Source organism: Salmo salar, chromosome ssa18 (genome assembly GCF_905237065.1).
Source record: "Salmo salar chromosome ssa18, Ssal_v3.1, whole genome shotgun sequence".
Classification (NCBI taxonomy): Eukaryota; Metazoa; Chordata; class Actinopteri; order Salmoniformes; family Salmonidae; genus Salmo; species Salmo salar.
Window position 1 is genome coordinate 18,549,870 of NC_059459.1, and position 26,094 is coordinate 18,575,963.

At 43.1% G+C, this 26,094-nt stretch overlaps 2 protein-coding genes across 3 annotated transcripts; both read right to left on the reverse strand.

Moving 5' to 3' along the window:
- Positions 1–7,058: 7,058 nt before the first annotated feature.
- LOC123728701 (polymeric immunoglobulin receptor-like) lies at positions 7,059–13,672 on the reverse strand. The gene is made up of 5 exons (XM_045700848.1): positions 13,549–13,672; positions 10,427–10,750; positions 9,657–10,001; positions 8,793–8,931; positions 7,059–8,108 (listed from the first exon to the last, which is right to left on the reverse strand). The coding sequence occupies exons 1-5, from the start codon at positions 13,604–13,606 to the stop codon at positions 7,988–7,990; spliced, it is 987 nt and encodes a 328-aa protein (XP_045556804.1). The 5' UTR covers positions 13,607–13,672; the 3' UTR covers positions 7,059–7,987.
- A 6,298-nt stretch (positions 13,673–19,970) lies between these two features.
- LOC106576993 (CMRF35-like molecule 1) lies at positions 19,971–25,629 on the reverse strand. 2 transcript variants are annotated; one of them, XM_014154621.2, is made up of 5 exons: positions 25,516–25,629; positions 24,430–24,753; positions 22,033–22,371; positions 21,473–21,545; positions 19,971–20,590 (listed from the first exon to the last, which is right to left on the reverse strand). In XM_014154621.2, the coding sequence occupies exons 1-5, from the start codon at positions 25,571–25,573 to the stop codon at positions 20,467–20,469; spliced, it is 918 nt and encodes a 305-aa protein (XP_014010096.1). In that variant the 5' UTR covers positions 25,574–25,629; the 3' UTR covers positions 19,971–20,466. The 2 variants fall into 2 exon arrangements, with proteins under 2 accessions (XP_014010096.1, XP_014010097.1); XM_014154622.2 differs by lacking the exon at positions 22,033–22,371.
- Positions 25,630–26,094: the final 465 nt, after the last annotated feature.

Sequence of the window (26,094 nt, forward strand, 5' to 3'; positions counted from 1 at the left end):
GCAGGGAAACTGGTCTGTAGTTGTTGACATCGGAGGGATCGAGTGTAGGTTTTTTGAGAAGGGGTGCAACTCTCGCTCTCTTGAGGACGGAAGGGACGTATCCAGTGGTCAAGGATGAGTTGATGAACGAGGTGAGATAAGGGAGAAGGTCTCTGGAAATGGTCTGGAGGAGAGAGGAGGGGATAGGGTCAAGCGGGCGGGTTGTTTGGCGGCCGGCCATCACAAGTCGCAAGATTTCATCTGGAGAGAGAGGGGAGAAAGAGGTCAAAGCATAGGGTAGGGCAATGTGAGCAGGACCAGTGGTAGAAAGTGGACCAGCGGTGTCGTTTGACTTAACCTCTATGGGCTAGGCGGGACGAATTCGTCCCACCTACGTAACAGCCACTTGCAGCCTGTGGTGCGATTTTCAAAACCTTAAAAATCCTATTACTTCAATTTCTCAAACATATGACAATTTTACAGCTATTTAAAGACAAGACTCTCGTTAATCTAACCACACTGTCCGATTTCAAAAAGGCTTTACAACAAAAGCAAAACATTAGATTATGTCAGCAGAGTACCAAGCCAGAAATAATCAGACACCCATTTTTCAAGCTAGCATATAATGTCACCAAAACCCAGAAGACAGCTAAATGCAGCACTCACTTTTGATGATCTTCATCAGATGACAACCCTAGGACATTATGTTATACAATACATGCATGTTTTGTTCAATCAAGTTCATATTTATATCAAAAACCAGCTTTTTACATTAGCATGTGACGTTCAGAACTAGCATACTTCCGGGGGAATTCGCTAACATTTTACTAAATTACTCACGATAAACGTTCACAAAAAGCATAACAATTATTTTAAGAATTATAGATACAGAACTCCTCTATGCACTCGATATGTCCGATTTTAAAATAGCTTTTTGGTGAAAGCACATTTTGCAATATTCTAAGTACATAGCCCAGGCATCACGGGCTAGCTATTTAGACACCCGGCAAGTTTAGCACTCACCAATATCAGCTTTACTATTATAAAAGTTTGATTACCTTTTGTTGTCTTCGTCAGAATGCACTCCCAGGACTGCTACTTCAATAACAAATGTTGGTTTGATCCAAAATAATCCATCGTTATATCCGAATAGCGGCGTTTTGTTCGTGCGTCCCAGACACTATCTGAAATGGTAAATCATGGCGCAATTCGTGACAAAAAAAATCTAAATATTCCATTACCGTACTTCGAAGCATGTCAACCGCTGTTTAAAATCCATTTTATGCCATTTTTCTCGTAGAAAAGCGATAATATTCCGACCGGGAATGTCCATTTAGCTAAACTGAGGAAAGTAAACAAAGCTTTCGGTCGACGCGGGCACGCGCCTGAGTCTCACAGTACTGTAACCAGCCACTACCCAAACGCGCTACTTTGTTTCAGCCAGAGCCTGCAAAGCCACGATTCAGCTTTTTGCCGCCTTCTGAGACCCTATGGCAGCCGTAGGAAGTGTCACGGGACAGCTAAGATCCTCACTCTTCAATAAACAGAGACAAGAAGAACGACACCTTGTCAGACAGGCCACTTCCTGCCTGAAACCTTGTCAGGTTTTTGCCTGCCAAATGAGTTCTGTTATACTCACAGACACCATTCAAACAGTTTTAGAAACTTTAGGGTGTTTTCTATCCATGTGCATTAAGTATATGCATATTCTAGTTACTGGGTAGGAGTGGTAACCAGATTAAATCGGGTATGTTTTTTATCCAGCCGTGTCAATACTGCCCCCTATCCTAAACAGGTTAACAAACGAGGAACGGATGTTGTCAACTTTCTTTTGAAAATGGTTGACGAAGTCATCCACAGAGAGGGAGGAGTGGGGGGGGGGAGGAGGATTCAGGAGGGAGGAGAAGGTGGCAAAGAGCTTCCTAGGGTTAGAGGCAGATGCTTGGAATTTAGAGTGGTAGAAAGTGGCTTTAGCAGCAGAAACAGAAGAGGAAAATGTAGAGAGGAGGGAGTGAAAGGATGCCAGGTCCGCTGAGAGGCGAGTTTTCCTCCATTTCCGCTCGGCTGCCCGGAGCCCTCTTCTGTGAGCTCGCAATGAGTCGTCAAGCCATGGAGCAGGAGGGGAGGACCGAGCCGGCCGGGAGGATAGGGGACATAGAGAGTCAAAGGATGCAGAAAGGGAAGAGAGGAGGGTTGAGGAGGCAGAATCAGGATATAGGTTGGAGGAGGTTTGAGCAGAGGGAAGAGATGATAGGATGGAAGAGGAGAGAGTAGCGGGAGAGAGAGAGCGAAGGTTGCGACGGCGCAATACCATCCGAGTAGGGGCAGAGTGAGAAGTGTTGGAGGAGAGCGAGAGGGAAAAGGATACAAGGTAGTGGTCGGAGACTTGGAGGGGAGTTTTAATGAGATTAGTGGAAGAACAGCATCTAGTAAAGATGAGGTCAAGCGTATTGCCTGCCTTGTGAGTAGGGGGGGAAGGTGAAAGGGTGAGGTCAAAAGAGGAGAGGAGTGGAAAGAAGGAGGCAGAGAGGAATGAGTCAAAGGTAGACGTGGGGAGGTTAAAGTCACCCAGAATTGTGAGAGGTGAGCCATCCTCAGGAAAGGAACTTATCAAGGCGTCAAGCTCATTGATGAACTCTCCAAGGGAACCTGGAGGGCGATAAATGATAAGGATGTTAAGCTTGAATGGGCTGGTAACTGTGACAGCATGGAATTCAAAGGAGGAGATAGACAGATGGGTCAGGGGAGAAAGAGAGAATGTCCACTTGGGAGAGATGAGGATTCCAGTGCCACCACCCCGCTGGCCAGATGCTCTCGGGGTATGCGAGAACACGTGGTCAGACGATGAGAGAGCAGTAGGAGTAGCAGTGTTATCTGTGGTAATCCATGTTTCCGTCAGCGCCAAGAAGTCGAGGGACTGGAGGGTAGCATAGGCTGAGATGAACTCTGCCTTGTTGGCCGCAGACCGGCAGTTCCAGAGGCTGCCGGAGACCTGGAACTCCACGTGGGTCGTGCGCGCTGGGACCACCAGGTTAGAGTGGCAGCGGCCACGCGGTGTGAAGCGTTTGTATGGCCTGTGCAGAGGGGAGAGAACAGGGATAGACAGACACATAGTTGACAGGCTACAGAAGAGGCTACGCTAATGCAAAGGAGATTGGAATGACAAGTGGACTACACGTCTCGAATGTTCAGAAAGTTAAGCTTACGTTGCAAAAATTATTGACTAAAATTACTAAAATGATACAGTACTGCTGGCTGGTGAAGTAGGCTAGCTAGCAGTGGCTGCGTTCATTACTTTGTTTGAAAGTGTAGCTGGCTAGGTAACCTCGATAGTTTCAGTACTACACCTTTATCATGATACAAAGGCAACTATGTAGCTAGCTAACATAACACTAATCAAGACGTTCCTTTGTAATGTATTTAGTTTCTACAATGCTGCTCGTCGGTAAAAGTTGGCTAGGTTTGGAAAATGGCGTCGCGGAGGACGAAAATAGCTGGCTAGCTAACCTCGATAATTACTCTAAACTACACAATTATCAAACTATGACAAAGACAACTATGTAGCTAGCTAACACTACACTAATCAAATCGTTCTGTTGTAATGTATTAGTTTCTACAGTGCTGCTACTCGGTAAAGGTTGGCTAGCTAGCAGTGGGTTTGATGTTGACTAGGTGTGTTGACTAAGTTTGGAGAACGGCGTCGCGGCGGACGAAAATAGCTGGCTAGCTTACTCTAAAACTACACAATTATCTTAGATACAAAGACAGCAAAGACAACTATGTAGCTAGCTAGCTAACACTACACTAATTAAATCGTTCCATTGTAATGTATTAGTTTCTACAGTGCTGCTAGTCGGTAGAAGTTGGCTAGCTAGCAGTGTTGACTAAGTTTGGAGAACGGCGTCGCAGCGGACGAAAATAGCTGGCTAGCTAACCTCGATAATTACTCTAAACTACACAATTATCGTTGATACAAAGACAGCTATGTAGCTAGCTAAAAATTGCTCAGATCAAACAAATCAAACCGCTGTAATGTAATGTAAGGTGTTCTCGTAAACTGGGAGCAAGCACTTTGCTGAGAAAGGACACACTTGGCTATCATAAGCAGACACTGGCAAGTTAGAACTGTTTATGGTATGAAGGTTAAAACCTGTTAGGGCTAGGGGGCAGTATTGACGCGGCCGGATAAAAAACGTACCCGATTTAATCTGGTTACTACTCCTGCCCAGTAACTAGAATATGCATATAATTATTGGCTTTGGATAGAAAACACCCTAAAGTTTCTAAAACTGTTTGAATGGTGTCTGTGAGTATAACAGAACTAATATGGCAGGCAAAAACCTGAGAAGATTCTCACCAGGAAGTGGCCTGTCTGACAAGTGGTTGTTCTTCTTGCCTCTGTTTATTGAACATTTAGGATCTTTGCTGTAACGTGACACTTCCTACGGCTCCCATAGGCTCTCAGAACCCAGGGAAAAAGCTGAATGATATCGAGGCAGCCTCTGGCTGAAACACATTATCGCGTTTGGATAGTGGCTGGTCAGAGTACTCTGAGACTCACGCTCGTGCACGAGGGCACGAGATGTATTTATTTTCTCTCTCTTTGTACGTATACAGGCTTTCCCGGTCGGAATATTATCACTTTTTTACGAGAAAAATGGCATAAAAATGTATTTTAAACAGCGGTTGACATGCTTCGAAGTACGGTAATGGAATATTTAGAATTTCTTTGTCACGAAATGCGCAATGCTCGTAACCCTTATTTACCCTTCGGATAGTGTCTTGAATGCACGAACAAAACGCTGCTGTTGGAACATAACTATGGATTATTTGGGACCAAACCAACATTTGTTATTGAAGTAGAAGTCCTGGGAGTGCATTCTGACGAAGACAGCAAAGGTAATAACATTTTTCTTATAGTAAATCTGACTTTGGTGAATGCTAAACTTGCTGGGTGTCTAAATAGCTAGCCCTGTGATGCCGGGCTATCTACTTAGAATATTGCAAAATGTGCTTTCACCGAAAAGCTATTTTAAAATCGGACATATCGAGTGCATAGAGGAGTTCTGTATCTATAATTCTTAAAATAATTGTTATGTTTTTTGTGAACGTTTATCGTGAGTAATTTAGTAAATTCACCGGAAGTGTTCGGTGGGAATGCTAGTAACATGCTAGTCACATGCTAATGTAAAAAGCTGGTTTTTGATATAAATATGAACTTGATTGAACAGACATGCATGTATTGTATAACATAATGTCCTAAGATTGTCATCTGATGAAGATCATCAAAGGTTAGTGCTGCATTTAGCTGTGGTTTGGGTTTATGTGACATTATATGCTAGCTTGAAAAATGGGTGTCTGATTATTTCTGGCTGGGTACTCTGCTGACATAATCTAATGTTTTGCTTTCGTTGTAAAGCCTTTTTGAAATCGGACAGTGTGGTTAGATTAACGAGAGTCTTGTCTTTAAAATGGCGTAAAATAGTCATATGTTTGAGAAATTGAAGTAATAGCATTTCTAAGGTATTTGAATAACGCGCCACGGGATTCTCGCTGCGTCAATTCCGGACTGCAGGGCGACTCTCGCTGCGTCAATTCCGGACTGCAGGGTGACTCTCGCTGCGTCAATTCCGGACTGCAGGGCGACTCTCGCTGCGTCAATTCCGGACTGCAGGGCGACTCTCGCTGCGTCAATTCCGGACTGCAGGGCGACTCTCGCTGCATCAATTCCGGACTGTAGGGCAACTCTCGCTGCGCCGATTCCGGACTGTAGGGCGACTCTCGCTGCGCCGATTCCGGACTGTAGGGCGACTCTCGCTGCGCCGATTCCGGACTGTAGGGCGACTCTCGCTGCGCCGATTCCGGACTGTAGGGCGACTCTCGCTGCGCCGATTCCGGACTGTGGGCCGTCTCTCTCGGCTCCGGACTGTGGGCCGTCTCTCTACGGGGCACTGTCGCCGGAAGCTCTGAACGTGCCACTGTTGACGGAAGCTCTGGACGAGGCACTGTCACCGGAAGCTCTTGACGGGGACTGCGCACTGAAGGCCTGATGCGTGGGGCTTGCTTAGGACGTGCCAGACTAAGGACACGCACCACAGGGCTAGTGCGAGGAGCAGGACGAGCTGGACTGGGCTGACGCACTGGAGGCCTGGTGCGTGGGGCTGGTAGTGGAGGTACCAGACTGGTGACACGCACCCCAAGGCTAGTGCGAGGAGCGGGAACAGGACGTACTAGACTGGGCTGACGCACTGGAGGCCTGGTGCGTGATGTTGGCTTTGGACACGCCAGAGTGGAGACACGCACCTCAGGGCTAGTACGAGGAGCAGGAACTGGATACACCGGGCCATGGGTAAACACTGCAGGTCTGGAGCGCACCTCCTGCACAACCCGTTCTGGCTGGATGGTAATAGCAGCCCTGCACGAGCGGAGTGCTGGCACAGGGAGAACTGGGCTGTGCAGAGGCCTGATGGTTGCCGTGTGTAGAGCAGGCGTAGGGTAGCCTGGGCCTAGGAGGCGCACCGGTGGCCAGATGCGCTGTGCAGGCATCCTCCTTCCAGGCTGCTTGCCCACTCTAGCACGGCACTTGCATGGGCGAGATCGTGCGCACTTCCGCATACTCCGGCGCTCTCCACTCCATACACTCCCCATAATAAGCACGGGGAGTTGGCTTAGGGCTCACCCTTGGCCCAGCCAAACTATCCGTGTGCCCCCCCCAAAAAATGTCTTGGGGTGCCTCTCGTGCTTCCCAATTGGCGTGTATAACGCCTCATACCGGCGCCGCTCTGCCTTGGCTGCCTCTATCTCGTCTGGTGGGCGACGGTATTCCCCAGCCTGGTGCCATGGTCCAGCCCCGTCCAGAATCTCCTCCCATGTCCACGATTCCCTGTAGTCCACATAATTCCTCTCCAGCTCCTTACCCCGCTGCTTGTTCCGTTTGTGGTGGGTAGTTCTGTAACGGGTGTCGTAATGATTAGACCAAGGAGCAACCTCATGCTAATCACATTAGCCTATGTTAGCTCAACGTTCCCACGGGGATCCCACCGATCCTGTAGAGGTTAATGGCACACATACACAATCCATGTCTCGATTGTCTCAATGCTTAAAAATCCTTCTTTAACCTGTCTTCTCCTCTTCATCTACACTTATTTAATTGGATTTAAATAGTGACATCAATAAGGGATCATAACAGTCACCTGGATTCACCTGGCCAAAAGTATGACCTTCAAAAGTATTGGGACAGTGACACATGTTTTGTTATTTTGGCTCTGTACTTCAACACTTTGAATTTTGACAGTCTGCAATTTAACTTCAATTACTGTGAGGTTAAATTGCAGACTGTGAACTTTAATTTGAGTATATTTTCTTTCATATCGGGTGAAATGTTTAGAAATTACAACACCTATTGTTCACAGTCCCCCCTTTTAGGGGACTAAACGTTTTGGGACAAATTCATTTATACATATTAAATTAGTCCATTTGCTTTTTGTTTTGGTTGTGTTTCAGATTATTTTGTGCCCAATAGAAATTAATGGTAAGTAATGTAGTGTGTCGTCACTTTTGTTGTCACTTTTATTGTAAATAAGAATAGAATACATTTCTAAACACTACTACATTAATGTGGATGCTACCATGATTACGGAAAGTCCTGAATGAACAGTGAAAAATTATGAGTGAGAAAGTTACAGACGCACAAATATCGTACCACCCCTCCCACCCTCCAAAAAATGCTAACCTCCTCTGTTATTGTAATTGTCTTGGGAGTATGATATTTGTGCATCTGTAACTTTATCTCATCATTATTCACTATTCATTCTGGATTATCCGTAGTCATGGTAGCATGCACATTCATGTAGAAGTGTTTAGAAACATATTCTATTTACAGTAAAAGTGACTCCTTCATAATGTTTTGTACACTCAGTGTGTTGTTGTTTCTTTCAGGAAAAAAGTATTTGGTGCAAACTGTTGGTAAATTTGGCCCTTGATCTCTCCAGAAACAACTCTCTGGTGTCTATGCATCCTTGGTATCATCTTGATGTCTGTTTTCCCTGAACTTCACCACAGCAATGATGGTGGACAGGAGGAACAGCAGTGCACTTCCAGCTTTCACCAGGTAGAAAATGCGTTCCAATCTGTAGAAGAACACAATCACTTTGTCATGACATTATAAAAATTGCAGTCAGATAGACCGTTTTTGGAGAGATAACTGTCCAGGGGGAACTTCCTGTATTTAAAAAAAGAGATAACATAAGCTATCATACTTTACTGTCCTTCTTCAGAACACTTCTTGTATATCTATTGATTTCCTGACCACTCAACATCAGTGGAGGCTGTTTGGAGGAGAGATAGGAGGACACGCTCCTTGTAATGGCTGGAATGGAATACAGGGAATGATAGCATTCCATTCATTCAATTCCAGCCATTAAAATGAGCCCATCCTCCTATAGTTCACCCCACAAGCCTCCTCTGCTCAACATCTTAGTTTTCATATTTTAATGTGGAAGTGTGAAAAGTTGCTTTAAAGTCATCCACAGACCTCCTGTAGGCAAGTCACAGGACACGCACAAAGATATCAAACCATGTGGAAGTGATACAAGAATATTTAAGGAAAGTGTTTTGTTTTGTATACACTCCTCTATAGCTGAAAATCAAATAGAGTCATTTGTAATTTGGGGAATTCAAAGTATTATTGTTAACCCAGACACCTGTCTCTGCTTTGATCAGCCTTTCTAGTCAGGTGCCCCACACCCTTACAGTATAACCAACTGTTTGGATGGCTATTAAAGTGAGGGATATGCAGCAGACTGAATACTGACCTCTGGTTCTTCTCTTGTTGCATCTCGTCAGTTCCCCCATTGTTCTGGTCTGTAGTAACAGAAGGGGTGACTGTGGGCTGAGAAGTAATAGACTCAGCACTGATTAGTGATGTTTGGTGTGTGGTCGGAGTTTGTGTTGCTGTGAGAGACAGAAATGATAAAGTATCTCCAATAAACTGACTGGTGTATCATTGACATTCAAATAAATTGAACCAGGTAATTCAGATGATGATTATAACTAATCACTATTTTAGCTCATTTGTGACATGTATTAAAATCCAATTCTTATTATCAGTATTCATTTAAAATCTGGTTGGTAGCTATGATGAAAACGTTTCATTTCATTTTCTTAATGATCTTTATCATGACTGACAGGATAATCTCAAGAGAATGCGTGGTCAACAGATTTCCACTTTGTTTCAGAAAAGGCATTTCAATGTTCCTTAATCTCTAACAACATTGGATTGTCACGACCGTCGTTTAAACAATTTGACCAAGACGCAGCGTGAGTAGAGTTCCACATTTGTATTGCTCGTGAAACTTCCCCCCAGAAAAAAACAAAGATATACCGATCATGCAAAATGTAGCACACAAAGGCACTCACACAAAACAATATCCCACATCGCAGGTGGGAAAAAGCACACACTAAGTATGATCCCCAATTATAGGTAACGATATTCAGCTGCGTCTAATTGGGAACCATACACCTACACCAACATAGAAATAAACTAACTAGAAATCCCCCTAGTCACGCCCTGACCTAAAACACCATAGAGAACCCCGAGGGCTCTCTATGGTCAGGGCGTGACATGGATGAATAAAAAGGGAATCATACTTGGTTATATGGGATTGCTCTGTACTTACTTGTGATGATGGTGGTGGTGCTCTGTGTTGTGGTTGGTTGATTGACAGTGACATGAACAGGCATCTGTAGGTCTCCCTTTTCACACCAGTACCAGCCAGTGTTCTCCATCATCAATCCACTCATATTCACCATTAAGACATAACCGTTGGTGGTTTCTCTCTGCTCCTGCACTAACTTCACAAATGTTCCATCTAAATCCCCAGAATGTCCCACAGCCACACACGAGCCTCCCATCCTGCACCACCTCCCGCTGCCTCCATATGAACTAAAGTAACAGCACACGGTGACACTCCCTCCTACAACTCCAGTCAGCTCTTGTTGGTCCACATAGAGTTCTGGAGTACCTGAACACAATGATAGAGGCTGTGATTGGATGAGTCTGACAAAGAATACACCAATATATATATTGGCGACTACTTAGTCATCATTGATATTCATATAACACTGAGAAAGTGTATGTTGAAACACTGGTTCAGTCACTGATAGTATGTACAATAGATATAGACTAGAGCATACAGAACAGACAGTGTGTTTGATGATGATACAGCAACATGTGATTCTATCAAACACACTGTCTGTCCTGACCCAGGAACTGCACAGAGATGTAATCAACCAATATAATATCCTCTATGGATTTCATTTGGTGAAAATATGTATGACTGCTTTGTAGAGGGAAAAGTAATACCCTCATCAACACGACTATTATGGAACATTACTGAGCATTACTATTAATTCTGCTTTAATAGACATAGCAGTGTTTGGATCTTACCTGGAGAAACAGATATCTGCAGTCCAACCCCATCATCTGCCTTGTTCTTCCTCTCCACAATACACCAGTAATAATCAGAATCACTAGAACTAAGACTTGTCATGGTCACAGTGAAGACTCGCTGGTTGATGTCATCAGAGATTGTGGTCTTTCCACTGGTTTTAGGATGATCAGTGCATACAACAGTAGAGCCACCTAACCAATAATATCCCTTACACCAGTACTTCACATTGATACTATATCTCTGATCATAGAGACATGGGATGGTGATGGAGCTTCCTTGCTTTACAGACACATGACTCACTGTGGACACACTCTGTGTATCTGTAGACACAACAAAAGAAAACACATTTAGATTACTTCATTTTACCCAGCTGCTCATAAGTCCCATCATATGATCAGCCAAACAACTTGACATACTGTAATGCTTGATTTGTGACTTCTGTAAAAAAAAATGGCAAACTGCAGCCACACCATGTGTTTGTAACACCAGACAGTAACTTAGATGTAACTGCTGGTGTTGACACACCCATGTCCATCCATTAGAACAGAGGCAACACTTGAACAATTAAAGTCATATTTAGCTTTGACATGGAAATTACTATACTACTAAACTATGGAGACAATCTATAACTAATCAACTAAAATATATATATAAAAAAAATTAAGATTCAAGTTTGGGAATGTTTAGTATATACAGCTGAAGTCGGACGTTTACATACACCTTAGCCAAATACATTTAAATTCAGTTTTTCACAATTCCTGCCATTTAATCTAGTAAAGATTCCCTGTTTTAGGTCAGTTAGGATCACCACTTTATTTTAAGAATGTGAAATGTCAGAATAATAGTAGAAAGAAGTATTTATTTCAGGTTTCATTTCTTTCATCACAGTCCCAGTGGGTCCGAAGTTTACATACACTCAATTAGTATTTGGTAGCATTGCCTTTAAATTGTTTAACTTGGGTCAAATGTTTCAGTTAGTCTTCCACAAGCTTCCCACAATTAGTTGGGTGAATTTTGGCCCATTCCTCCTGACAGAGCTGGTGTAACTGAGTCAGGTTTGTAGGCCTCCTTGCTCGCACACGCTTTCTCAGTTCTGCCGACAAATTTTCTATAGGACTGAGGTCAGGGCTTTGTGATAGCCACTCCAATACCTTGACTTTGTTGTCCTTAAGCCATTTTGCCACAACTTTGGAAATATGCTTGGGGTCATTGTTCATTTGGAAGACCTGTTTGCGACCAAGCTTTAACTTCCTGACTGATGTCTTGAGATGTTGCTTCAATATATCCACATCATTTTCCATCCTCATGATACCATCTATTTTGTGAAGTGCACCAGTCCCTCCTGCAGCAAAGCACCCCCACAACATGCTGCTGCCACCTCCGAGCTTCAGGGTTGGGATGGTGATCTTTGGCTTGCAAGCCTCCCCCTTTTCCCTCCAAATATAATGATGGTCATTATGGCCAAAAAGTTATATTTTTGTTTCATCAGACCAGAGGACATTTCTCCAAAAAGTACGATCTGTGTCCCCATGTGCAGTTGCAAACTGTAGTCTGGCTTTTTTTATGGAGGTTTTGGAGCAGTGGCTTCTTCCTTGCTGAGCGTCCTTTCAGGTTCTGTTGATATAGGACTCGTTTTACTGTGGATATAGATACTTTTGTACCTGTTTCCTCCAGCATCTTCACAAGGTCCTTTGCTGTTGTTCTGGGATTGGTGTGCACTTTTCATCTCTAGTAGACAGAATGCGTCTCCTCCTGAGCGGTTTGACGGCTGCGTGGTCCTATGGTGTTTATACTTGCGTACTATTGTTTGTACAGTTGAACGTAGTACCTTCAGGTGTTTGCTCCCAAGGATGAACTAGGCTTGTGGAGGTCTTCCATTTTTTTCTGAGGTCTTGACTGATTTCTTTAGATTGTCCCATGATGTCAAGCAAAGAGGCACTGAGTTTGATGGTAGGCCTTGAAATACATCCACAGGTTCACCTCCAATTGACTCAAATGATGTCAATTAGCCTATCAGAAGCTTCTAAAGCCATGACATTATTTTCAGGAATTTTCCAAGCTGTTTAAAACCTCTCTGGGATCGTTTGGGACATGAGCGTCCCACCTCGCCAACAGCCAGTGAAATTGCAGGGCACCAAATTCAAACAACAGAAATCTCATAATTGAAATTCCTCAAACATACAAGTATTATACATAATTTTAAAGCTAAACTTTTTGTTAATCCAGCCACAGTGTCCGATTTCAAAAAGTCTTTACGGCGAAAGCACACCATGAAATTATGTTAGGTCAGCGCCTAGCCACAGAGAACCATACAGCCATTTTCCAAAGAAGGAGAGGTGTCACAAAAGTCAGAAATAGCGTTAAAATGAATCACTTACCTTTGATAATCTTCATCTGATGGCACTCCCAGGTCTCCATGTTAGACAATACATGTTTGTTTTGTTCGTTAAAGTTCCACTTTTTGTCCAAATACCTCCTTTTTGTTTGCACGTTTAGTCCAGTAATCCAAATGCACAAAGCCCGGGCACAAAGTCCAGACGAAAACTCAAAAAAGTTCCATTAAAGTTTGTAGAAACATGTCAAATGATATATATGATCAATCTTTAGGATGTTTTTATCATAAATCTTCAATAATATTCCAACCGGACAATTCCGTTGTCATTAGAAAGGAAAGAGAACGAGTGTCGTGCTCGCGTCTACGCGCGAGACTAAACTAATGTATTTCAATTTGAACACTTGTTGAAACAGCTCTTATTCGATCACAATACATTTGCACATTTGTTAAAATTCATATTGATAGACACCGGCACTTTTTCTCTTCTATTTATTAATAATATGTTAGTTCTCTTTTACTTGAAGTCTTATTTAAATGTGTTATGCAACAACTAGAAATATAGAACTGTTGAAAAGTACAACTGTTTCACAAGATAAATCATTAAAAACAGCATTTATCTATCACCTGACCACAAAATGCTGAAATCCATAATGTGACCACAATGTCCATGGGCAAAGAAGACAGAACATTACAAGTGTTATGACTTTAAGCATGTTTTCACTGATTGACTTGAAGGAACTAAGCCTAATAATATCAAACAACTAAAGGTCTTCGCTCACTTACCTGAGAGTCCGGTGAGGAAGAAAAGGATGTGCAGGACAAGGAGGATATGTGGAGCCATGAATGGATGAGAGATGATGTCTCTGGTAGTATTTATGTTTGTGTGGGAGTACTGGTGTGTCAGCAATCAAGGCACCCAGGCAACTGACTACTTCCTGATTCACATAGACATCACTATCTTCAACTCTCTTCCTGCTTTAACAACATAGTTCAACCATTGCCCTGTGCCAGACCTTGTGTGTTCAATGATGTTGAACTGTTGAAAACCTGACCAAGGCTGATATGGTCAAAATGTGTCAAAATGTATGCTAATACATATGCTTGTTTATATGATGATTATTTGTGGAATATTCACCATCCTTAATTAATACACTGATAACCTCATAACCACTTTACACCCTCGCTATGGTCATCGAATGAGTTACAATGGTACAGATAAAGTACATGTAAAATGTCATGTTGCTGGTTGGGTCATTCCTACTTCGCGGTGGCTTTTCTGTTTTTAGGAAATATCACATCTTATTCAGTGTAAAATAGTTTCAAATGTGGTTTCCAAAAAGTATTAATAGAAAGTCAGTTGTCCTTTACCTTAAAAACACAAAAATATTTTAGCACTTTTTTCAGTGGATGTAGACGTTTGTACCATTCACTTTCAAGACTGGTCATTCAACTGAGACTACTCTTCTCTGTGTCACGGAGGCTCTCCGCACTGCTAAAGCTAACTCTCTCTCCTCTGCTCTCATCCTCCTAGACCTATCTGCTGCCTTTGATACTGTGAACCATCAGATCCTCCTCTCCACCCTCTCCGAGTTGGGCATCTCCGGCGCGGCCCATGCTTGGATTGCGTCCTACCTGACAGGTCGCTCCTACCAGGTGGCGTGGCGAGAATCTGTCTCCGCACCACGTGCTCTCACCACTGTGTCCCCCAGGGCTCTGTTCTAGGCCCTCTCCTATTCTCGCTATACACCAAGTCACTTGGCTCTGTCATATCCTCACATGGTCTCTCCTATCATTGCTATGCAGACGACACACAATTAATCTTCTCCTTTCCCCCTTCTGATAACCAGGTGGCGAATCGCATCTCTGCATGTCTGGCAGACATATCAGTGTGGATGACGGATCACCACCTCAAGCTGAACCTCGGCAAGACGGAGCTGCTCTTCCTCCCGGGGAAGGACTGCCCGTTCCATGATCTCGCCATCACGGTTGACAACTCCATTGTGTCCTCCTCCCAGAGTGCTAAGAACCTTGGCGTGACCCTGGACAACACCCTGTCGTTCTCTACTAACATCAAGGCGGTGACCCGATCCTGTAGGTTCATGCTCTACAACATTCGCAGAGTACGACCCTGCCTCACACAGGAAGCGGCGCAGGTCCTAATCCAGGCACTTGTCATCTCCCGTCTGGATTACTGCAACTCGCTGTTGGCTGGGCTCCCTGCCTGTGCCATTAAACCCCTACAACTCATCCAGAACGCCGCAGCCCGTCTGGTGTTCAACCTTCCCAAGTTCTCTCACGTCACCCCGCTCCTCCGCTCTCTCCACTGGCTTCCTGTTGAAGCTCGCATCCGCTACAAGACCATGGTGCTTGCCTACGGAGCTGTGAGGGGAACGGCACCTCCGTACCTTCAGGCTCTGATCAGGCCCTACACCCAAACAAGGGCACTGCGTTCATCCACCTCTGGCCTGCTCGCCTCCCTACCTCTGAGGAAGCACAGTTCCCGCTCAGCCCAGTCAAAACTGTTCGCTGCTCTGGCACGCCAATGGTGGAACAAGCTCCCTCACGACGCCAGGACAGCGGAGTCAATCACCACCTTCCGGAGACACCTGAAACCCCACCTCTTTAAGGAATACCTAGGATAGGATAAAGTAATCCTTCTACCCCCCCCCCCCCTTAAAAGATTTAGATGCACTATTGTAAAGTGGTTGTTCCACTGGATATCATAAGGTGAATCCACCAATTTGTAAGTCGCTCTGGATAAGAGCGTCTGCTAAATGACTTAAATGTAAATGTAAATGTAATGTCCCTGGGTGTTATTCATCAACTTCCATGAGAAATATAAGCCAAAAATAATGTTTAAAAACGTTCTTCATTATTTCATAGTCTTTGTTAAAATAATTCTCTCAGGAATGTGTCACCTACTACCACCTTAAAGCTAGGGGATTTCCTCAGTTGAACTTTGGACCCGAACAAGATGGACTCTTATTGTCAGCTAGCCATTCACTGACTTTCAGAGGTACTGCACTGAGGTCTTTCTTCACCACATGTTTGTCTTTGTGGGAAGTAAAGCATGGATTAAAGTATGGTTTGTTGTACATAGTCACTCAGTTTTTAATTATGGTGTTGGGATTCTGTTTTGTAGTTCGTTGACTGACAGTCATATGAACAGTTATCAGTAGGTCTCCCAATGCACACTGGTACCAGCATGTGTTCTTCATTATAGTCCACTCATAGTCACTATCACAACTTGTTTTCCATTGGCATCAATGATTCACTTTAATTCTACTGATTCTCCATCTAAATTCCCAACACTGCAACAGAACAATAGCACCTCATAGCACCACATCATAGCTCCAGAATTACCATAGTAATAATTGACAGTGAGACTCCCCCCTACAATTCCAGTCACCTGTTGGTCAACATAAAGGCCTGGAATACCTGAACTCATAGAGACAGAAAGACTAATGTAATGTATCAGATAAAGCATATATTATGGACACTATCACTATTCAATCATATAAAATGAATCAATACCTCTGACGACAAAGTACTGAAAATCCATAATGTGACTAGAATGTCTGTGGACAAAGTAAACAGAACATTACAAGTGTTATGACTTTCAGCATGTACTCAGTCTCAGTATCTGACTTGGAGGAAGTGAGCCTAATAATATCAAACAACAAAATGTCTTCCCTCACTTACCTGAGAGTCCGGTGAAATAAAGGATGTCCAGGACAAGGAGGTGATGAGGAACCATGAGTGGATGACAGTCTGTTCTGACCCAGGAGATGCACAGGAATGTTTGTAATCTACCAATTTATTAATGTGGTGAATATGTGTATGACTGCTTACAAGTAATACCCTCATCAACAGGACAACTATGGGATATTACTTTATGGGACATTACTGAGCACTACAATTAATTCCAGCAGTGCATGGATCTCACCTGGAGTAACAGATAGCTGGAGTCCAACCCCATCATCTACCCAATCTGTCATCTCCACAATACACCAATATTAATCAGAATCACTTAGACTTGTCATGGTCACACAAAATTGAGCTTGTAGCATTGCTCTTAGGATGGTCTGTGAGTTCTACAGTAGAGAAACCAAACCAATCAGATACTCTGCACCAGGATTTTGAATGGTCGCTCTGATCATAGAGTCATGGGATGGTGATGGAGCTTCCTTTCCTCACAGACACATGACTCACTGTGGATGCACTCTGTGTACCTGCAGACACATCAACATAAAACACAATTTGACAGTTTAATTTTACCCAGCTGCTCAAGAGTTCTGTGTGGCTCAGTTGGTAGAGCATGGGGCTTGCAACACCAAGGTAGAGAGTTTGATTCCCACAGGGGACCACTACATAAGCAGTCACAACTGTAAGTTGCTCTGTATAAGAGTGTCTGCTAAACTGTTAGTGTCCCATTAGCCAAACATAATGCATGATCTTGTGACGTCTGGAGAAAAATGAGGCAAACTGTTGTTGGTTGCCACACCATGTGTTTGTGACATCAGTTATTGACTCAGAAAGTGCTGATGTTGTGACAAGTCAAGCCATGAGAACAGAGACAACACTTCTACCATTCAACTCATATTTCCACTACATGACCAAAAGTATGTGGACACGTGCTCGTCGAACATCTCATTCCAAAATCATGGGAATTAATATGGAGTTCATCCCCCCTTTGCTGCTTTATCAGCCCCCACTCTTCTGGGAAAGCTTTCCACTAGATGTTGGAACATTGCTGCGGGGACTTGCTTCCATTCAGCCACAAGAGCATTAGTGAGGTCGGGCACTGATGTTGTGCGATTAGGCCTGGCTCGCAGTTGGCGTTCCAATTCATCCCGAAGGTGTTCGATGTGGTTGAGACCAGGGCTTTGTGTAGGCCAGTTAAGTTCTTCCACACCGATCTCGACAAACCATGTATGGACCTCGCTTTGTGAACGGGGGTATTGTCATGCTGAAACAGGAAACGGCCTTCCCCAAACTCTTGCCACAGAATTATCACGAATGTCATTTTATGTTGTAGCGTTAAGATTTCCCTTCACTGGAACTAAGGGGCCCAGCCCAAACCATAAAAAACAGCCCCAGACCATTATTCCTCCTCCACCAAACTTTACAGTTGGCACTATGCATTGGTAGAGGTAGCATTCTTCTGGCATCCTTCACACCCAGATTCGCCCTTCGAATTGCCATATGATGATGTGTGATTCATCACTCCATAGAAGGCATTTCCACTGCTCCAGAGTCCAATGGCGACGAGCTTTACACCACTCCAGCCGACGCTTGGCATTGCGCATGGTGATCTTAGGCTTGTGAGCGGCTGCTCGGCCCTGGAAACCCATTTCATGAAGCTCCCGACGAACAGTACTTGTGTTGACGTTGCTTCCAAAGGCAGTTTGGAACTCGGTAGTGAGTGTTGCAATCGAGGACAGACAATTTTGAAGCTCTACTCACTTCAGCACTCTGCGGTCTCTTTCTATGACCTTGTGTGGCCTACCACTTCGCGGCTGAGCCATTGTTGCTCCTAGACGTTTCCACTTAACAATAACAGCACTCACAGTTGACAGGGTCAGCTCTAGCTGCCTCGTTGAAAGTCACTGAACAATTTTTTGTCTATGGATATTGCATGGCTGTGTGCTCGATTTTATACACCTGTCAGCAACGGGTGTGGCTGAAATAGCCAAACACACTATTTTGAAGTGGTGCCCACATACTTTTGTATATATACTGTAGCTTTGACATTTACTGCACCCCTAAACTATGGTGACAATCTCTAGTTTCAATCAATTCAAAGTTATGTTTGAAAAAAACAAGTTACTGGCATGTTTATTAGATAATGAAACACTGAATGGATTATTTTGTACAATATTGAGTCCCTCAAAAATAATGTGACTAAAATGTCCATGGGCAAAGTAAATAGGACATTACAAGTGTTATAACGTTCAGCATTTATTCAGTCTCAGTATCTGACTTGGAGGAAGTGAGCCTAATAATATCAAACAACAAAATGTCTTCCCTCACTTACCTGAGAGTCCAGTGAGGAAGAAAATGATGTCCAGGACAAGGAGGTGATGAGGAACCATGAGTGGATGAGAACAGGGCCGGAACTAGCTTTTTGGGAGCCCTAAAATGGAGTTAAAGTGACTATGGATAGATAATAAACAGAGAGTAGCAGCAGCGTAAAAAAAGGGGGGGGGGGCAATGCAAATAGTCTGGGTAGCCATTTGACTATCTGTTCAGGAGTCTTATGGCTTGGGGGTAGAAGCTGTTAAGAAGCCTTTTGGACCTAGACTTGGCACTCCTGTACCTCTTGCCATGCGGTAGCAGAGAGAACAGTCTATGACTAGGGTGGCTGGAGTCTTTGACAACTATAAGGGCCTTCCTCTGACACCGACTGGTATAGAGGTCCTGGATGGCAGGATGCTTTGCCCCAGTGATGTACTGGGCCGTACACACTACCCTCTGTAGTGCCTTGTTGTCGGAGGCCGAGCAGTTGCCATACCAGGCAAAATCAATGGGGGCTCCCTGGAAGTCGGGGCCCCTGGGCACGTGCCCTGTGTGACCGGTTGTTATTCGATCATGATTAATACAGTAAAAGTTTAGATAGCTGGCTAGACTAATTTACCAATCTAAAAATTGTTAGCTGACATGGCTAATTGAGTGACTGTCAGTGACTGACAAAACAAGAAAAAACTGTTGATGAACAGCCCCATTTTGAACTTGCGCCTTGTGTATTCTCCTATTCTAATTCTCGACAGTAAATTGAGACCTTGACTGAGTTTTTTGGGGTGGTTGGGGGCTCCCTAGAGGCCTTGGGCCCTAAGCGACCGCTTATGTCACTTATACCTGGAGCCGGCCATGGATGAGAGACAGAGGGTCTGTGAGTGTTTATGTTTTTATGGGCACGCTGGTATGTGTCAGGGACCAAGAAACCCAAGCAACTGACACTACTTCCTGACCCATCACTTCTTTAAGGCTCTTCCTGTTTTAATGACACAATGCAACCATGTGCACAGTGCAAGACCTTGTGTAAAACTGGTGTTGAACTGTTGAACCTGACTAAGTGTGATATAGTCAAAATGATGCTACTACGTATAGTGGTTAATTTGATGATTGTTTGTGGGTTATTCCCCATCCTCAACACACTGATAACCTCAGCCATGTATTAACTCCTGAGTCCTGTGTTGGTCTAGTTTCTTTATTAACAATGTTTATCAACAATGTAGTTTATTAGCATGGATATTTTTATTTATAAAGCTAGAGGAACTATTAACGGAACAGTTCAACCAGGCTGTGATTTGTTACATTAAACCATGAGAAATAACCATCAGGAAAAGGGTTAGAGACACATTGGACAATACTTTAATTCCACAACACATGTACATAATAATAGAATCATTAGAATAAAATGAATCATACAGATAAAGCTGGATATAGAAAATAGAATGTGTTGTTTGAATATAATCTAATACCTTGGTCATATTCTAAGGGAATTAAGCATTACAAGTTATACAAATATGTCAAATGAAGGTTGTGATAAAGAAAAATACATTAAGGGTAAGCCTAATGACAGCGGCATATTTTATATTTTTCCTCCCTGTACTTGGAAACAAAGGTGCAAGCTTTGCATTTGGTGCAAACCGTTGGTAAATTTGACCCTTGATCACTCCAGACAAACCTCTTTGGTTTCTATACATCCTTGGTATCATCTTGATGCCGGTTTTTCCTAAACTTCACCACTCCAATGATGTTGCACAGGAGGAAGAGCAGTGCATTACCAACTTTCAGCAGGTAGAAGAATGTACGTTCCAATCTGTAGAAGAGTTAGTGCTGAGCAATTAGTGCTTTTTGAGGCCGGTCGGTTTCGGTTAAATTCTTAAAAAAATATCACGGTTTTCGATTTCGTTTTCTATTATTTGGTTTGAATGCTGTAACAACACAGAATTAAACAATTCATAAAAGTCCCATGATGGTAGTGACTGCCCATTACTGCTTATCACATATTAACAATTGATGCACATTACTTTACTTTATTCAAATATTTCAGTTGTTGTGTATATTACATTTTTTCATTCCAAGTCAACATTTCATCTCTGTAGAGCTGCTGCATGTGCTGTGTGACAAAATCACTATTTTGTAAATCTTCAAAGTAAATAAGGCATACTTTTATGACTGCTGAATACCAGCTATTAATCACTTAGATCATGTATTTTCAGGTAGAGATACCTTGCAAAGCAACATCTGCTCTCTATACCACCTCACGATTGTGCATTATTTTGCCATTTCTGTAGCAGGCGTAAAAGAAACACAGACCGGACAAGTAGATGCACAATGGATTATGGTCATTGTAGTTAATTACCAAGTTTTATGCGCTAAACTTTGTAGAATATTGGCCTGTTGGAAACTGCACAGTTAGACAGTCCCGGGGATACTTCCTTATTTTCTTTTTAATAGAGATAACGTACACATCACACTATACTTTCCTTCCTCAGAATATTGGCAGCTATTTCATAACCAGTCAACATCTTAGTTTTCATATTTCAATGTAGAAGTGTCAACATTTGCTGTAAAGTCATCCACAGACCTTTTGTAGGCTAGAACAATGTTTTGAAACCATGGTTTTCATCAATCCAAATTTCAGCCATTTACATTTAGATTGAGTGGTGATCTTTGAGGGGTGTTTGTGTACACTTACGTCTGGATGTTGTTGACTGACGGCTGAGAAGAGACTGCAGATTCTCCGGATTTACCAGCAGAGATGTCTTGGGCTGTTGGAATTGGAAAAGTTGTCAGTGTCAAGGTAGAATAAAAAAAACACTACTTTCAGCATTTTTCAAACTAGCTTCTAAGTGGGGAAGTAAAGCATTATTTATTGATAGGTTTGGTTTCTGAGCTTTAACTATTGTTTATCATTAGTTAAAAAAGAGACATGAGGGGTGCCATAATGAAGCTTGGGAGGGGCGGAGTGCAGGGAAATGGTCACATGTGGCAGTACTGATAAGGGAGGAACCGTTTAAGACCCATATACTCAGCTCCCTGCCTAGCAATAATGATGCAATGTGTAGCGATAAGGAGGAGACTCCACCCTAAGTGGGGTATGTATACTACCACGGGTGAAACCATGTCTTTGTCTAATGCAGCTGTATTGACCCTCGGGGCAGAATAAACTTAGTTTAAAGCTGTCATAGTGTCCGTTGAGTTTGTACTCTGAAAATTAGAAGCTAACATTACCAATAATTGTCACTCAGTACTTACTGAAGGTGGTGGTATTTTGCTTTGTGGTTTGCTGATTGACAGTGATATGAACAGGCATCTGATAGTCTCCATTTTCACACCTGTACCAGCCAGTGTCCACCATCCTCAGTGCACTCATAGTCACCGTTAAAACATTGCCATTGGTGACAATATTGGTCTGCTGGTGTAATGTCACTGATGTTCTATCTAGAAATCCAGAATTCACCAGACATTTCCCACCCCTACCCATCCTGCACCACCTGCCTCTGGCTCCAGCTTCACTATAGTAACAACGCACAGTGACATTCTGTCCTACAACTCCAGTCACTTCTTGTGAATCCACATAGAGTCCTGGAGTATCTGAACACAATGGAGATAGGAAGTTGTGATATGATGAGTCAGATAAAAGCCCACACCCATAAGATTGGGAGATTTCCTAAAGTCACCAATGTTATAAATATTGTCAAAGATACACTAGCCCCTATAAAATAACACATAAGTGAATGATCTCATAACAGCAATATGCAACTGTCTATGGATTTCAATCAAATGCTGAATGAAATTTGTAAGACAAATGTAGTTATTTTGTGCCTTTTTGCATTGAAGCCATTTTTAATATTCAAATAATATACTGCTCAAAAAAATAAAGGGAACACTTAAACAACACATCCTAGATCTGAATGAAAGAAATAATCTTATTAAATACTTTTTTCTTTACATAGTTGAATGTGCTGACAACAAAATCACACAAAAATAATCAATGGAAATCCAATTTATCAACCCATGGAGGTCTGGATTTGGAGTCACACTCAAAATTAAAGTGGAAAACCACACTACAGGCTGATCCAACTTTGATGTAATGTCGTTAAAACAAGTCAAAATGAGGCTCAGTAGTGTGTGTGGCCTCCACGTGCCTGTATGACCTCCCTACAACACCTGGGTATGCTCCTGATGAGGTGGCGGATGGTCTCCTGAGGGATCTCCTCCCAGACCTGGACTAAAGCATCCGCCAACTCCTGGACAGTCTGTGGTGCAACGTGGCGTTGGTGGATGGAGCGAGACATGATGTCCCAGATGTGCTCAATTGGTTTCAGGTCTGGGGAACGGGCGGGCCAGTCCATAGCATCAATGCCTTCCTCTTGCAGGAACTGCTGACACACTCCAGCCACATGAGGTCTAGCATTGTCTTGCATTAGGAGGAACCCAGGGCCAACCGCACCAGCATATGGTCTCACAAGGGGTCTGAGGATCTCATCTCGGTACCTAATGGCAGTCAGGCTACCTCTGGCGAGCACATGGAGGGCTGTGCGGCCCCCAAAGAAATGCCACCCCACACCATGACTGACCCACCGCCAAACCGGTCATGCTGGAGGATGTTGCAGGCAGCAGAACGTTCTCCACGGCGTCTCCAGACTCTGTCACGTCTGTCACGTGCTCAGTGTGAACCTGCTTTCATCTGTGTAGAGCACAGGGCGCCAGTGGCGAATTTGCCAATCTTGGTGTTCTCGGGCAAATGCCAAACGTCCTGCACGGTGTTGGGCTGTAAGCACAACCCCCACCTGTGGACGTCGGGCCCTCATACCACCCTCACGGAGTCTGTTTCTGACCGTTTGAGCAGACATATGCACATTTGTGGCCTGCTTGAGGTCATTTTGCAGGACTCTGGCAGTGCTCCTCCTGCTCCTCCTTGCACAAAGGCAGAGGTAGCGGTCCTGCTGCTGGGTTGTTGCCCTCCTACGGCCTCCTCCACGTCTCCTGATGTACTGGCCTGTCTCCTGGTAGCGACTCCATGCTCTGGACACTACGCTGACAGACACAGCAAACCTTCTTGCCACAGCTCGCATTGATGTGCCATCCTGGATGAGCTGCACTACCTGAGCCACTTGTGTGGGTTGTAGACTCCGTCTCATGCTACCACTAGAGTGAAAGCACCGCCAGCATTCAAAAGTGACCAAAACATCAGCCAGGAAGCATAGGAACTGAGAAGAGGTCTGTGGTCCCCACCTGCTGAACCACTCCTTTATTGGGGGTGTCTTGCTAATTGCCTATAATTTCCACCTGTTGTCTATTGCATTTGCACAACAGCATGTGAAATGTATTGTCAATCAGTGTTGCTTCCTAAGTGGACAGTTTGATTTCACAGAAGTGTGATTGACTTGGAGTTACATTGTGTTGTTTAAGTGTTCCCTTTATTTTTTTGAGCAGTGTATATTCAAGATGAAATGAAATGAATTATTTGTGTACGCCTCCTGGGTCAGAACAGACTGTTTGTTTGATAAAGCATATTTTGCAGTGATTGGTATGTTCAATCCTATTTTATAATTCACCAATATTCCTCTATGGATTTAAAGTTGTCCATGCAACATTACTGAGCACTATTCAACCTGCATTACTGGATTTTCAAGCAGTGCATCTTACCTGGAGTAACAGATAGCTGCAGTCTAACCCCATCATCTGCCTTGTTCTTCCTCACCACAATACACCAGTAATAATCAGAATCACTAGGACTAAGACTTGTCATGGTCACAGTGAAGATGTGCTGGTTGATGTCATCAGAGATTGGGGTCTTACCACTGGTCTTAGGATGGTCAGTGCGTACAACAGTAGAGCCACCTAACCAATAATATCCCTTACACCAGTATTTCACATTGTTTCTATATCTCTGAGTATAGAGACATGGGATGGTGATGGAGCCTCCTTGCTTTACAGACACATGACTCACTGTGGACACACTCTGTGTATCTGTAGACACAACAAGAAACAACAAATAGTTTTGAATTAAAACATTTTACTCAACAAGTCCCACCAGCTGATCAACCAAATTACTTTGGAAATTTGGCCAAAAGTGGTTGTGACAGCAGATAATGACTGAGATATCTACTTTTATGTGCTGATGTTGTCACACCCAAGTCCAGCCATGATCAGAGGCAACACTTTGACCATTAAAATCATACTTATCTTTGACATACTACACCCCTAAACTAAAAAGATAATCTCTAGTTACAATTAATTAATAGTGCTGTTTGAAAAGAATAAGGAGTTGAAGTTGTAATATTTTATATATTGAAACATACTCTGAATGGTTGTTCTGATACTGTACTACTGTAGTACAACCTTGAACATAAAAAAATGTTAAATGTTAGTGTATAATATGTTACTAAACATTTGTTAGAAAACATATAGGTATGAATATTTGTAATCTACAAATATATTTGTAGACATGGGAGATTTTGCCTTTTCTATTTCTTAATTTTTTACTGAAAAAAAAGTAAAAAAGAGAACTGCTGAAAAATACATATGTTGAATGTGGAGACCTATCATTAAAAATAGCTCTCATCAACACATCAGACAAAATATGACAATGCACAATGTGACTAGCATGTCCTTGGGCAAAGTAGACAGAACGCACAAGTCCAATGAATGTCAGAATGTACTCAGTGTCTGATTTGGAGGAACTGAGCCTTGATACTAACATCAATGAAGAAATGGCGTACCCTCTCTTACCTGAAAGTCCAGTGAGGAAGAAAAGGATGTGCAGGACAAGGAGGAGATGTGGAGCCATGAGTGGATGAGAGAGAGTGGGTGTTTTTGTAATGGTGACCTGGTGTGTGTCTTCTACTTCCCGATCCACAAATAGACATCTCTATCTTTAACGCAGCTCTGTGCCCTGCGCAACATCCTGGTGAAATAGAGGTTGAACCTGACGACGACCAACATGGTCAAAACGTTGTAAATACCTTTTTTTCGGTTGGGAGCATCAAACAAAGATAGGACATTACTTTCTATAATGATGCAAATGCACGTTGGTTCATATGCAATTGTATATGTAGGGCTTGTAAAATAGACCCTGGACTCAATGGTAACTCCCTGCTTAATTAATGGTAAAATATACAGTGAGGGAAAAAAGTATTTGATCCCCTGCTGATTTTGTACGTTTGCCCACTGACAAAGAAATGATCAGTCTATAATTTTAATGGTAGGTTTATTTGAACAGTGAGAGACAGAATAACAAAAAAAATCCAGAAAAACGCATGTCAAAAATGTTATTAATTAATTCGCTTTTTAATGAGGGAAATAAGTATT

Coding starts and splice junctions, on each gene's coding strand:
- LOC123728701 (XM_045700848.1), bottom strand. CDS start 13,606: ATGGCTCCACATATCCTCCTTGTCCTGCACATCCTTTTCTTCCTCACC. Junction 10,751..13,548: donor CTTCCTCACCGGACTCTCAG/GTAAGTGAGCGA, acceptor TTGTGTCTACAG/ATACACAGAGTGTGTCCACA. Junction 10,002..10,426: donor GCAGATATCTGTTTCTCCAG/GTAAGATCCAAA, acceptor CATTGTGTTCAG/GTACTCCAGAACTCTATGTG.
- LOC106576993 (XM_014154621.2), bottom strand. CDS start 25,573: ATGGCTCCACATCTCCTCCTTGTCCTGCACATCCTTTTCTTCCTCACT. Junction 22,372..24,429: donor GCAGCTATCTGTTACTCCAG/GTAAGATGCACT, acceptor CATTGTGTTCAG/ATACTCCAGGACTCTATGTG. Junction 21,546..22,032: donor GCAAAATACCACCACCTTCA/GTAAGTACTGAG, acceptor CAATTCCAACAG/CCCAAGACATCTCTGCTGGT.